Genomic DNA, 13,963 nt, shown 5'->3' with positions numbered 1-13,963 from the left:
GGGACGAGGCCAGCAAGTGGACCGTCTCTCTGGGACGCAAGCAATCTGGAATGCCCTGAGTGGCAGCGTACCCCTTGGCTAGCAGCACCCCCATCCCAGGTGGGAGGTGGTCTGTTCAGAGTGGCGCCCACCTGATTCCGTGGTATGGTGAGTAAGTGTCCCCCCAATTCTCTTGCGGTCTCGGGGTGGACGTGGGCCCCCTCCATGGAATAGTTGGTTTCTCGGGTATCCCTTGGTTTCCCTGGCCTCTGGGGAACTGAGGGATACCCCCCTTAGCCCCCCCCCCCCCAATACAGGTTTCTACTTTTTGGGGCGGATATATTGCGGCCGCTGCTCTTTGTCTTCGCCTCCCTCTGTTGCACCTTCAGATTCGGAGGTAGATGTGACCGCCGCAGATGCACCCCACCCTGGTGGCTCTGTGTCATCGCATTCTAATGGCGAAGAGGACCTGTCCTCGTCAGCCGCTGCGCGGGAGAGCGCATTGGTGGAAGCACTTATAGTTTCAGTGCGAGAAACTTTAAAAATGGCGGATGAGTCTACAGTATCTGGAACGCAGGTGTCTTTTCGCACCCGCAAATCCCAGAAATCAGGCAAAGTGTTCCCCTGTCCCGAACTTTATGACAATATTGTTAATGCACAGTAGGGGGCGCATCAAGCACATGTTAGTGGTGCCCAAGCATTTTAAATGCTGTTATACCTTTGCGGATAAGGTTTCCACTCGGTGGAACATATCACAAAGGTGCATCATCCAGTTTCCAGACTGAATAATTCTTCTGTGGTCCCGGTGGAAGAATCCCCGGCCTTAATGGACCCCGTTGATAGAAGGATTGAGTCTCTGTCCCGCCATTTACATGTGATAGCGGGTTCAATATTGAAACCAATTTTTGTGTCTCAGACCGTCACTGAATGGGTGAAGTTGCTGAAGGGTGTCTTGGAAACAGAACACTTCTCCCTGGGGCTGATTGAGCTCTTGGGTCAAATGGCTCAAGCCCTTCTGTATATATGTGATGCGTCCCTGGATGCGGCTCCACTAGTAGCCAGAGTATCAGCGGTGGGGATTGCTATTAGAAGCATAGTGTGGCTAAAAAGCTGGTCTGCGGACCAGGCTTCCAAAAAGACTCTTTCTGACCTTCCCTTTACTGGGGACAGGTTGTTTGGATCCTCCCTGGATGAGTTGAACAAAGGCCTTACGGGTGGGAAGAGTACTCTTCTCCCTTAATCCTCTAAGGGCAAGGCACCACGTGCTAGACGTGGGCCTTTTTTTACTGCTCATAGGCGGCTTTTTCGTACCTTCGGGTCACAAGAAAAAGGAAAGCCATTCAGGTCTTCTGGGAGTTCCAAGAAAACATGGTTAGGTAAACCTAAGACAGGCCAATCCGGATCTGCAGACAAATACTTGGGTACAGTGGGTTCAAATGGAGTTAATTCAAATGGTAGTGGCGTCCCTACACCAGAGAGACTATTTGGCCTCCATAGATATTAAAGATGCATATCTACGCTGGACACCAGCCATTTCTGTGCTTCGCTATAGGAGAGGAGCATTATCAATTTGCGGCGTTACCCTTTGGTCTCGCCTCTGCCCCCAGGGTCTTTACCAAGGTGCTGGCTCCGGTGTTGGCATTACTGCGCCAATGGAGGATTTCGGTACTGGGGTACCTGGGCAGACTCTCACTTAGCCCTGTTGGAAGACTTGACTGTCCCTGTCCAAACTCTGCAAGAGTTCGGTTGGAATATAAATTTCAAGAAATCTGCCCTGATACCTTCAATGAGACTGTATTATCTGGGCCTGACTCTGGACTCCACTTTGGCGAGGGTTTTTTTACCCCGGACAAGTTGCGAAAATTGCAGAGGGTGATCCAGTTGTTGTTAGCAAACAATCTGTTCTCTCTGCGGACTTGCATGTGGGCCTTGGGTATCAACCTTCGAGGCGGTTCCCTTAGCTCCATTCCACACGAGACCCTTACAAAAGTCTGCTCTTCTTTGGCTTCACTCGTCAGCACTTCGCCAAGGCAAGTCCTTCCTGCCGTTGTATTGGACGGTAGTAACCACGGACGCCAGCCTGTCAGGCTGAGGAGGAGTGCTGGGAAAACTTTGCGCCAAGGGATCCTGGACGGTGGAAGAGTCCAAGCTGACGCCACAAGTGTGCTGGTGGCTCCTTGGGGTCCGTATCAGCTGATCTATTCGTTCCGTCCGCTGAAACTCTTGCCGAAGCTGCTGCGCAGACTAGTGGTGGAAGGGATTCCGGTCATTTTAGTGGCCCCAGACTGGCCTCGCCGCTCTTGGTACGCAGACCTGGTAAGATTGGTCGCTGCCGATGCTCCTTGGAGGTTTCCTCTCAGGGAAGATCTGCTGTCTCAAAGACCGATCTTCCATCCTGCTTTACAGTCGCTGGCTTTAACGGCGTGGCTGTTGAATGCCAGGTATTGAAGGATAGAGGTCTTTCTGACTCTGTGTGATTCCTACACTGTTGAAGGCCAGGAAGGCTACTTCCTGGAAGATCTATTATTGTACGTGGAAATCGTACATTTTTATGGTGTGACTCGTCGAAAGTGCACCCTCGCTTGTTTTCAGTAGCTAGGGTGTTGACTTTTCTTCAAAAATGGGTTGAACAGCGTTTGGCTTTGGGCACTATCAAAGGCCAAGTGTCTGCTTTTGACTGTGTTTTTTCCAACATCCTTTAGCTACGCATACCCTGATTCGCACTTTCATTCAGGGGATGCTACATATGGCGCCTCCGAGGCGATCCCCGTTACCTCTGTGGGATCTGAATTTGGTATTGTCTGTTCTTTAAAAACCTCCTTTTGAGAGCATTAGGTAGATTCCGCTGCTTACTTTATCTCAGAAGGTTGCATTTTTGGTGTCTATCACTTCTGCTCGCAGGGTGTCTGAACTGGTGGCTTTGTGTTGCCGTTCACCTTATCTGGTGGTCCACAGAGATAAAAGTGGTACTTTGACCTAATCAGTCGTTTCTTCCTAAGGTGGTTTCTGATTTCCATTTGAATGAAGACATTGTGCTGCCTTCACTCTGTCCTAAGCCCAAGCATCCCAAGGTTAAACGGAACAGCAAAAATATTTCTTTTTTTGCTGTTCCCTCCCCTCATGTTTAACACTGCTTTGGGATGTCCCAGTGGTTAAGAAGATCAAGAGCTGTGCCCATCAATGAACAAAAGAGAAAATGGGATTTTTGACTCCCCATAAAATCAATTTCTCTGATGTTCATTGATAAACCTAACACCCACCCCGCTGTGGAGTTGTAATTCTTCTGACACTGCTTGTAACAAAACTGATTACCTATAGCAGAGAGAGAGGGAGTATACCCCCTGGGACTGCCCATAGACGTAGCCAGACTTTTTTTATGCTTATGCTGTCAATTTTATATCCAAACAGCAACGCTCATGCCCTGAAGAAGGTGGAGTTTGTTCCCCCGAAACGCGTTGGCTTTAACATGTTATGTTACTATCATTAAAACGATGATCATTTGATCCAAGTGGGATTCTTATTGTTGGCATTGGGGCGCTCCTTTAACCGACTACCACTAGAAACTGAATACCCACAGTGACCACCAAATTTTTAGAGGGCTTGGGGGGAGGGGAATTCGGGGGTTCCACCATCCCAGAGAGGGGGCCACATCCACCCCAAAACCCTCCAGGGGTAGAGGGGGGACAGCTACTTACCATACCAGGAATAGGGTGGGCACCACTCCCGACAGACCATCGATCCATCGGGATGTGGGTGGCTGTCGGCCAGGAGGAATGCTGCAACTCAGGCCGAGGCCAGGTCGTATGCGTCCTCGCGAGACGTTTAACTCGCAGGCCAGCCCTCGTCCAGTGGGGCTATGTTGCATGTGATCGCTGGCCAGACTGGGGGGCCCTCTGGATCTAGATTATCCAGTCCGTCACCCAGTCCGGCAGTTGATAGTAGATTCTCACAGGAACAAAATAACAAAGATAGGAAAATATCCATTTAAAAGGAAAAAAATTGGCAGGACCAGAGATCCCAGCAAGGAACTAGATCCTTACTCATGACTAGGCAGAACAAAAATAGCCTATAGCTGAGTGTGGCTGTATACCTCCTGGGACTGCCCGTAGGCGTAGCCAAGCTTTTTCCTGCCTAGTGTCCTACTCCTGTAGGGGGCAGTATAACCCAATAATTAAGATCAGGGGCTGTTTCTGTCAGACATCAGAGAAATGGATTTTACGGAAAGTCAAAAATCCTTTTTTTTTTTTTTTTTTTTTTTTGTAGTTATGGCATAAAAGAATAAGCAGCAGGGGAGCACTGGGGAGACCCTTCTAAAGTAGTCGAGAGGGCTTTACTTGCATAGAATCTGTATAGGGACAGTGTTTCTTTGAAGCCAACCTGTGCTGTACTCAGGAGTGCAAAGAAGCATAGCCCAAGACCTTTTAGGTTTGTCATAAAAAAATCCCCATAATGCAAGAATTACAACCTAAAAGGACAACAAAGTTTTTGGCCAAATCTTTGGCTTTGGGTTTCTTTTTTTTTTTCCCCCTATTTGTACTAGTGTCCGTTGTCACCAAGAAAAAAGGTGACCGGAAATTCCAAATAGGGTGAAAGGAAATTTTCCAATGGGGATGTCTGCTCCAAGGACAAAGTGACTGTCCAAGAGGTCTATTTCCCCTCACTTTGAAGGTTACCTTTAAAGTATACCTAAATGCAAAACTTTTTTGTAAAATTTTGATTAGAGTGGAGCAGGATAAGCACACCTGTGAGGTTGTCTGTGGTCTGTGGCTGGAACCACAGCTGACCATACATTATTGCAATTGTGTTTGAACATTTTCAGGAGGTTCATTTGATTTTATACTGGTTTGTGGAGTAAAATCAACATTTGTTTTCAACCACGGTGACAAGAAAATTTTGAAAGCGCAGAATGGAAATTTTTTTCTCGAACAAAATCATTTCTAACCATGTATGTTTTCATCCAAGAAATTCTAGTCATATGAAAATTGGATGTTAAAGGCAAAGACGTTTTGACGTACTTGCGGAGGACATTCATCAAGTCTCTGATGTCATTATGGAATTTACAGACAGGATTATTTTGTACGAACATTTGTTTAAAATTCTACCAGTATATGTTCAGCATTAGCCTCTTTTTGTAACCTACTGCACCCAGAATTAAAGACCATACAGAAACGGGGTATTTTAACTTTTGGCATGATTTGGCAGTTTAAACATTTAAAATGCTGACATTATAATTTTACATGTCCTGTATTATACATATATTTCTCATTGGAAGATTCTGGTAATATGCCAATAATTTGGTGTTTGTTTTATAGGACAACCAATATTGGTAGAAGAAGCCTGATTGCACTTTGTGCTTCTAATGTCTTTTTTATGCTTCCATGGCAGTTTGCCCAGTTTGTTCTTCTAACACAGGTAAGTTTTCCAAAAGTTGCATACCTACAGCACTATACCGTTGCTGTATGCATTATGATGAAAGGAGATATCACCGGTGTATATGAATTAGTACAAATAAACTGTATTAATAGGGTTTTAAAGTTTTTTTTTTTTGTTTTTTTTTTTTGTTTTTTTTTTTAAATGACAAAACTGGATTGACATGGCTTCTTTATTTTAATTGAACTGTGTTGCTATGCAAATACTAACTGTATGCAAATGCCTATACCTACATTACATAGAGAAGCAAATAATATGTATAGAAATATATATACTGTATATTGCTCAAAAAAATTAGAGGAACACTTTGAAAACACTTTAGATTTAAGTGGGGAAAAAATATGTTGGATATCTTTACTGATATAGACTGGATATGGTGTTAAGAACGAAAGAATGCCACATCGTTTGATGGAAATTAAAATTATAAACCTACAGAGGGCTGAATTCAAAGACACCCATAAAAATCAAAGTGAAAAAATGATGCATCAGGCTACTCCTATTTTGCTGAAAAATTAATCTTTTCTAAATGTTTTTCACTTGTTTTGCATTTGGCTAGGGTCAGTGTCACTACTGGTAGCCTGAGGCCATACCTGGACCGTATAGAGGTTGCACAGGCTCAAGAGCATGGAGGAGATTCCAGGAGACAGGCAGTTACTCTAGGAGAGCTGGACAGGGCCGTAGAAGGTCCTTAACTCATTAGCAGGACCGGTATCTGCTTTTTTATGCAAGGAGGGACAGTATGAGCACTGCCAGAGCCCTACAAAATGACCTCCAGCAGGCAACTGGTGTGAATGTCTCTGACCAAACAATCAGAAACCGACTACATGAGGGTGGCCTGAGGGCCCACCGGCTTCTAGTGGGCCCTGTGCTCACTGCCCGGCAAAGTGGAGCTCGATTGACATTTGCCATTGAACATCAGAGCTGGCAGGTCCGCCACTGGCACCCTGTGCTTTTCACAGATGAGAGCAGGTTCACCCTAAGCACATGTGACCGTTGTGAAAGGGTCTGGAGAAGTCGTAGAGAACATTATACTGCCTGCAACATCGTTCAGCATGACCGGTTTGGTGGTGGGTCAGTGATGGTCTGGGGAGGCATATCCATGGAGGGACGCACAGACCTCTGCAGGCTAGACAATGGCACCCTCACTGCTATTTGGCATAGGGATGAAATCCTTGGACCCATTGTCAGACCCAACGCTGGTGCAGTAGGTCCTGGGTTCCTTCTGGTGCATGACATTGCTCGGCCTCATGTGGTGAATGTATGCAGCCAGTTCCTGGAAGATTAAAGGAATTATTACCATTGAATGGCCCCCATGCTCGTCTGATATAAATCCAATAGAACAGCTCTGGGATGTTATGTTTCCATCCATCGCCGCCAGATTTCACCTCAGTCTTTTCAGGAGCTCAGTGATGCCCTGGTCCAGATCTGGGGGGAAATGCACGTTGTCAGACATGCATACAAGCACGTGGGGGCCAAACAAACTTCAGCAAAATGGACTCGCCTGCTGCATCATTTTTTTCATTTTGTTTTTCGGGGTGTCTGATTTCAGCCCTCGGTAGGTTAATAATTTTCGTTTCTATCACGATGTGGCATCCTTTCGTTCTTAACCCATTACCTAGTCCATATCAGTATAGATATCTAGCATGACATTTTTCCCCTTTTGAGATCTGTTAGGTTTTCAAAGTGTTCCTTTTACATGTACCCCCTTCCCCCAGAAAGGAAAAAAAAACAGTAACTTTCCTCTCCTCTCTCACCCCCTCCCCTCCTCCTTTTGTGGGACACTTTACTAAAATGTCCTATTCTACTGCATCTTTGCATCCTCATGTCTTAGCTCCACTAACTGCGAGTAAAATTAATCCATTGTGACAATGTTTTGTAGAAACATGCTTCCTGCCTATTTAACAATGTCCTAAGTTCCTCCATTTTCATATAATTTACTGCTCTGATGCATTGGCACACAGTAGGGATAGATGGGGATTTCCAATGTGTTGGCACACACACCCTAGCTGCGTTTTAAGAGTTGTCTCACCCCAGATTTTTGGTATTTACTTTTGGAGAGAGAGTTGAGATGCAGTAAACAAGTTGCTGGGATGTGATCTATAACAAGACCAGTAATTTCCCCAATCAGGGTGCCTATATTTTGCCAATATTTCGAGGGCATATCCAGAATATATATGGAAAAGTGTTCCCCTATCTTCTCCACATCGCCAGCAAGTAGGGTTTGTGTTTGGGAATATGCAATGTAATTTCTCAAGTGATCTTTACCACCTGGTCAGTATCTTATATCCAGATTCCTGCATTATAGAGGATATAGATAATTTATGTGCAAAATAGAAAATAAAATCTCTGTTCCGCAGAGATTGTTATATTTAGATCTTTCCCATGCAGCTATGTATGGTGGAATATAAGATTCCGAGGGCGTAGTCAATTCTGCATAGATTCTAGACAGGCCCCGCCTAATAATTTGACCCAATGCACATAGTTGCTCAAAGGCAGTGGGCATATTCACTTTCACTGGCTTGAATGGCAGTGACAAAAGGTAGTGTCATATTTGCTTGCCATGGCGGAAGAGGTGGTGAGAGCATTCGTTGGATATCCATTGTGGATTTCCATCCTTCTGAATCCCTAAAATCTTGAATTCTGAACTTATTCACTGATATAAATTGACCAAATTTAGGGTCATAAAGCCCTGGTGGAAATTCTGAGTTTCAAACCACTGATGACATATTAGACAGTGATGGGGTGTTTCTCATCTTTGATTAAATCGAGCAAGCAATTTTATAGGTGGTACCCACAATAGGGTGTACTTTTACTTGATTTGGACATTTATTCCAAAACAAAGGTAGGGCCATAAGGGGGATAGACGTAATAGATTGTTCAATGTGTATCCAACTCTTTACTCTTGTAAGATTACACCAGCTTAGAATTCTAGATAAATGTGCAGCTTGGTGGTATCTAACTGGATCTGGGAATCCTATACCCCCGTATCTTTTAGGCATAGTAAGCATATCTGCCTTGATCCTAGGTGGGCAATCCTCCCATAAAAATTCTATAAACTCACTTTTCATTTGTTTTAAAAAGTTAGTTGGAACTGTCACCTGTAGAGTTTAAAAAAGACACAGCAGCGGGGCAGTACATTCAGTTTTAAAATACTATTTTTCCCAAATCATGTACAGTATGTGTGAAGCTCCGCCATCGCCTAAGGTCACTTTTATTCTTAGTTAGCAATTGTGAAAAGTTATACTGAAACAAGTTTGTTACAGAGCGTGTGAGAGATATTCCGAAATACTTTAGTCCATACTTTAGTCCCTCCGTTACCTATTGAAACTAAATTTCACTACAGCACGTCTCGCTTCTGGAATTGTAATATTCATTGCCTCTGATTTAGAATGATTAATCTTATAATTAGATAATTGTGAATAACAGTCTAGTTATGTCAGTAAGTTTGGTGTTGAGGTTTCTGGATTGGTAATAAAAAATGAGTAAATTGTCTGCAGCTACTTTATGGGAAATCTCCTCAACCTGTATCCCTGTTCTATCTAAATTGCCTCTAATATGCCTTAGCAAGGGCTCTAACATTAATACAAAATGAAGCGGTGGGAGGGGACAGCCCTGGCAGGTGCTGCTTGCCAATGTGAAACTAGTGGATAGTGCTCCATTAGCTTTAACTGCAGCCGTTTGGTGGTCGCATACGGCTTCTATCTATTTCATTGCATTTGTCCAGATCCCTATATATTGAAGGGTACTCCTCATGAATCTCCAACTCACCCTATCAAATGCCTTCTCGGCATCTATGGAAAGAAGCATTGTTGGTATTTTAGTAGACTCACACAGGTGAATAATGTTCAGAGATCTAATAGTATTATCCCTTGCCTCTCTGCCAGGCACAAAGCCTGATTGGTCTATATGAATAATTATTTCCAAATAGGGGAGGAGTCTTATTGCCATTATCTTTGTAAACACTTTTAGATCAATATTTAGTAGAGAGATTGGTCTGTAGCTGACGCAAAGGGAAGAACCTTTGTCTGGTTTCAACAGAACCATTTATATGTGCATGAGAAGTATCCTTCGGAATAGGGTTGCCCCGTAATATTGAGTTGAAAGCTGATATAAATTTAGGGGCCAGGGTTTATTAAATGTTTTATAATAAAACAGTGTGAACCCATCGGGTCCTGGAGCTTGTCCAACTGGCCTAATCTTTAGGGCCCTATTAAAGTATTTTTCTGACATAGGTTTAAGTACTCTTTTTCTCTTCTCAGGAGAGTTTTGGGAGAGAGGAGACTATAATATATGTATTTATTAGATCTGCACTCTGGACAGACGTCCTATGGGACAATTTATATGGAAGATTGTATAGAGTAAAAATGTTTAAATCAGTTCTCCATTTCTGCCCATTTGGTGATTTTTTGATTCTCTATAGATGTAATAGTCTGAATGGGGGCCTGTATGGATGGAGCTTGCCAGGAGTCTACCAGCTTTATTACCAAATTCGTAGTACAGGCGCCTACTATATAGCATCTTTGTTTTGGCTCTACATAGCAAGAGGGAGTTTACCTGCTCCCGTAAATTTGCTAACTCTGCTGTTAATTGCATCGCTTGTGTTTTTTATTTTTTTATGTTGGATTTCAATAAAATGTATGCGCGATATTAGTGAATTCAGTTTTTCCTGATATTCCCTTTTGCGTCTAGAGCCAAGTTTGCTCAAGGATCCCCTAATGTAGCATTTATGGGCCTCCCTTATTGATAGTTGTCTAACCTCCAGTGTTTCATTTAATTCCAAAAAAAGTTGAGAGCTCAGCTTGGAGTTGTGTCTTTAACTTATTCCTGTAAGATGCTATGATGCTCTTTAAACATAAAAAAGTTTTCTTCCAAAACCACCTTGAGTAGCTCTAATAGAAAAGGATATTTGTATATCAGTATACACATGAGAATCAAGCAAGAGGTGGCGACACGCCTCAATGCCCAATTCATGTGGAATTATTGTGTATAAACTTGCTACATTCCAAGTGACTAAATAGGAGCTGGTCTCAACATCAATTTCCGTAATTTTATTCCAAAATCACTAGTATCCTGTATGTAGGAATCCTGTATGTAGGAATCTAGTATTGATTATCAATGGGGTCAAGCATTTGTCAAGGTATTTTGCCAATGGTGTTGTAACTGATTCCATACCTGACACTATCGATCATCCAGGTGGATTAAGCAAATCTTTAGGAATCTTAGATAACACATGTATAACTGGAGTACCTGGTTGTTCAGAAATTTAAAAAGCTTGTGTCTCGTTGCCAATTATTCCTTCCCGGACACCAGATGTAACTACCCTTTTTATTCTAGATTGTACTCGGGATATAGGACTTATATCTAGTGACTTATACATTTGTTTGTCTGCTAGTTGCCTCCTTACTTCAGCTTCGTATTTATCTGTATCCATTACAATAATCCCTCCACCCTTGTCGGCCGGCTTGATCGCAATATGACTTCAAGGCGACAAGGACAATGCATCAAGTTCAATTTTAGACAAATTATTAGGAATATGATCTCTTTTGGAATTCTCACTTAGCAATGAACCAATATCTTGGTTCACTTTATTAATGAATACCTTCACTGCTGAATGTGATGTTGGAGGTGTCATTTTACTTTTAATGTTAAGGTTCAAATTCCTAACAGATAATAACACCTAAATAAATATATATAATATCTGGTCTGGTGGAATAATAAGCTTTTAAACGTATATGTCTATAAAAACGATACATATCCTACCTTAAAACAAAATCATTCATTTTTTCTTAAGGGCAAAAGCCTTAACCCTTATTCTATACACGTCTCTACCTCTGTTAGAATGACTGAAGAAATAATGTATACCACATTTGTTCTCTATCTTCTTTGTCGATTCCTCCATCTCAATGCTATACCCCTGGATCTTTTGATCTCCTGTGTCGCTTGCCTCCCCTCCTCCTGGTCCGTGACCTGTTATTGTTGCTGGTAAAAAAAGAGGAGTTGGGTACATTCATAGAGGATCCAGTAGATGCTACGGAGGAAGAGGATGTTGAAAATTGTTGGTTCCGTTGTCCCCTCCTGAAGGGTTTTGTACGACAATAATTCGAGTCCGCCCAGTTATACACTCGGTTGTTAGCATATACCCTTGTAAAAGATTTTTTCTAATAGGTTAATTCTTGGATGCCACTGACAATGTGTTGGGGGATGGACTCGCTATGTTTAGCCATATCCTAGCCTTGTGAATAATTAATTCAAGAGGTATTTTGTTTTCCTAATTACTAATGAATGGCTTAATGGATCCCAATTATTGTTGAATATGTATGTGTGTGTATACTTACCATAATTTAGATGTATTTCTATCTGAAGAAGGGCATTATCATGTCAGCCTGAAGCTGTCATGCAAAATACTTCTTTAATATCATGTATTCTATGGATTTTTTCTAATAAATCTTCTGTGCAGCAATCCCTGTGGACTTTTTCTATATATGGCCAGTGGGACGGCCTAATTGCTTTTGCACTGAAACAAATACTGCTGTGCTGTTTGCCACACCTGAGGTTGAAAATATATATTTCAGTAGCATGTTGGTGGAGGGGGCAAAGGAGGAACCAGGAAAGGGAAATATAAGCAGACAAAACTATGGCTTTAAATTGGTACTAAATCCACAACAGTAAAATCAGCCTGTATATGCAGTAAAGCATGCTTGTTATACTCACTGTGGAACCTAAGGGGTTAATCCTCTCCATTGTGTAAAAAGGCTGTTTGATCCTGTCTTCTTTGATCCCCCCCCCCTTTAATTTACTGTCCCCAATCCATCTGCTGATAGTACTGAGCCTTGGAGGCACTTTGCACATGCTCAGTCTGGTGTGTATTGCTGGAGAGTTTTTTGTTACTTTTAACCAGCACTCAGCCGGACACTGATAGAAGTCACGAGACTGCTATATACTGCTGATGAGAAAATGTTTTTAGCATTTTATATTTACTAAAATAAATGTATTTTCATGTTCTGTGTACTGTGGGAGACCAAATAAAGTGAATGCAGGGTCCTGGGTTTACTAAAGCCCCATACACACGTAGCGATTGTCGGCCGTACATATTCGGCAGCCGAACGATCGGCCGATTGTCGGCTTGTTAGTATGATGCTTCCGACAACCGACAGCGACTTTTCGGCCGAACAGAATCTGTTGTGCAGGCATTGAAATTTTTGTTGGCCAAAACCAGAACGGCCGATTGTTCGCCAGTCAGTACAGAATTCGGCCGACAAACAGCCGATTAGCAAGACTGGGCATGCTCAGAAAAGAAAAAACACACGGAAAGTAAACCATCATATGACATCACTTCTGCAGTCGGCTGTTGTTGGCCGACAAAATTCATGTGCAGTCTTTTGCCGTTTTCAACCGACAGGACAGCACCGGACAAAAGACGGCCGATCGTCGGCCGACATTCGGGACGCGTGTACGGGGCTTAACACGTTAAGCCATATCTGTAAATCTAACAGTGTCATGATCTATATTGTTGTTTTTTTCCAGATTGCCTCACTTTTTGCTGTATATCTAATTGGCTGCTTGGATTCAGACAAGTTTTTGAAAATTCTGTATACACACATGGTAAGGAGTGGTATATTATGCATTTATACTATATTTTTATTATGTTCGCATTCAGACTGATAGACCGTAATAATGAAATGGTCAAAGTAAGACTGGGGTGGGCAGTTGTTGGTGGCTTTATTTAGTAAGTTTCATAATCTCTATACAGAATGATCTAGGTTTATATTACTCCATACAGTGGATTAAAAGTGTATTTGAAAACTAGATTATCTGTTCTAAAATATTATACTTCATAGACACAATTATTATTTTTTTGCCGCGTTAATTATAAGGCTTCTCTGCATGAGATTTACATTTATTCCACGGTAACAAGACTGCTTTTGACTTCTCTACAGGTTTCATTGGCACTGTGTGTAATACTGATGTTTGGAAATTCCATGCTGTTGGCATCCTATTATGCTTCATCCTTATTGGTTATTTGTGTAAGTACTTGGAAAATGGAATAGCATTAACTCCTTTTCATTGTACAGTTTTTGACGGTCTGGTTTATTGGTTTTGGTGACCTAGCCCTGTTATCGTGATGCACTCCAATAGCGTTTTTAGTAAGTTTGTCACTTACAAATGTGATTGCATTCTAAAGACACTTCTATTTTACAGCTGATTGTAAAGAAGAGAATAATTGCAAGCCTTGAAATAAATAAGTTTGTGAGTTGGGTAAGTTGTGCACAACTTTTCCCTTTTTGTTTTATTGACTTGATTTGTGTATTTAATGTAGGTAGAGCAATAGACTGCTATTGCTTTATGATTTGCATGTAATATTGGAATTGAATATGTAAAAGTTAATAGAAGTACCCTGAAACCTCTGCTTTTTGCCTTGAATTCGCATTCAGAAGTTGCAGTGCTTGTCCTGCTCTTTTTTGCTGCAATGCGAGATTACCAAAGGTATATCCCGCTCACTCTTGCCTTTCATAAATCTTAAAACTTGGAGTGTCATCCGGAACACTGTAGTGAC

General features: G+C 42.3%; 1 protein-coding gene across 1 annotated transcript in view; it reads left to right on the top strand.

Annotated features, from left to right (window-relative positions):
- The window catches only part of DPY19L1 (dpy-19 like C-mannosyltransferase 1), a 137,138-nt gene that overhangs the window by 81,149 nt on the left and 42,026 nt on the right, over positions 1 to 13,963 (top strand). Inside the window, exons 10-13 of the mRNA XM_082258752.1 lie at positions 5,292 to 5,391; positions 12,934 to 13,011; positions 13,347 to 13,433; positions 13,609 to 13,665. Of these exons, the coding sequence (XP_082114878.1) occupies positions 5,292 to 5,391; positions 12,934 to 13,011; positions 13,347 to 13,433; positions 13,609 to 13,665 (322 nt within the window). The remainder of the gene's footprint in view (positions 1 to 5,291; positions 5,392 to 12,933; positions 13,012 to 13,346; positions 13,434 to 13,608; positions 13,666 to 13,963) is intronic.

The sequence above is a fragment of the Pelophylax lessonae genome (assembly GCF_965119305.1).
Source record: "Pelophylax lessonae genome assembly, chromosome: 5".
In the NCBI taxonomy this organism is placed as follows: domain Eukaryota; kingdom Metazoa; phylum Chordata; class Amphibia; order Anura; family Ranidae; genus Pelophylax; species Pelophylax lessonae.
This window is presented reverse-complemented; position numbering and strand designations above follow the sequence as displayed.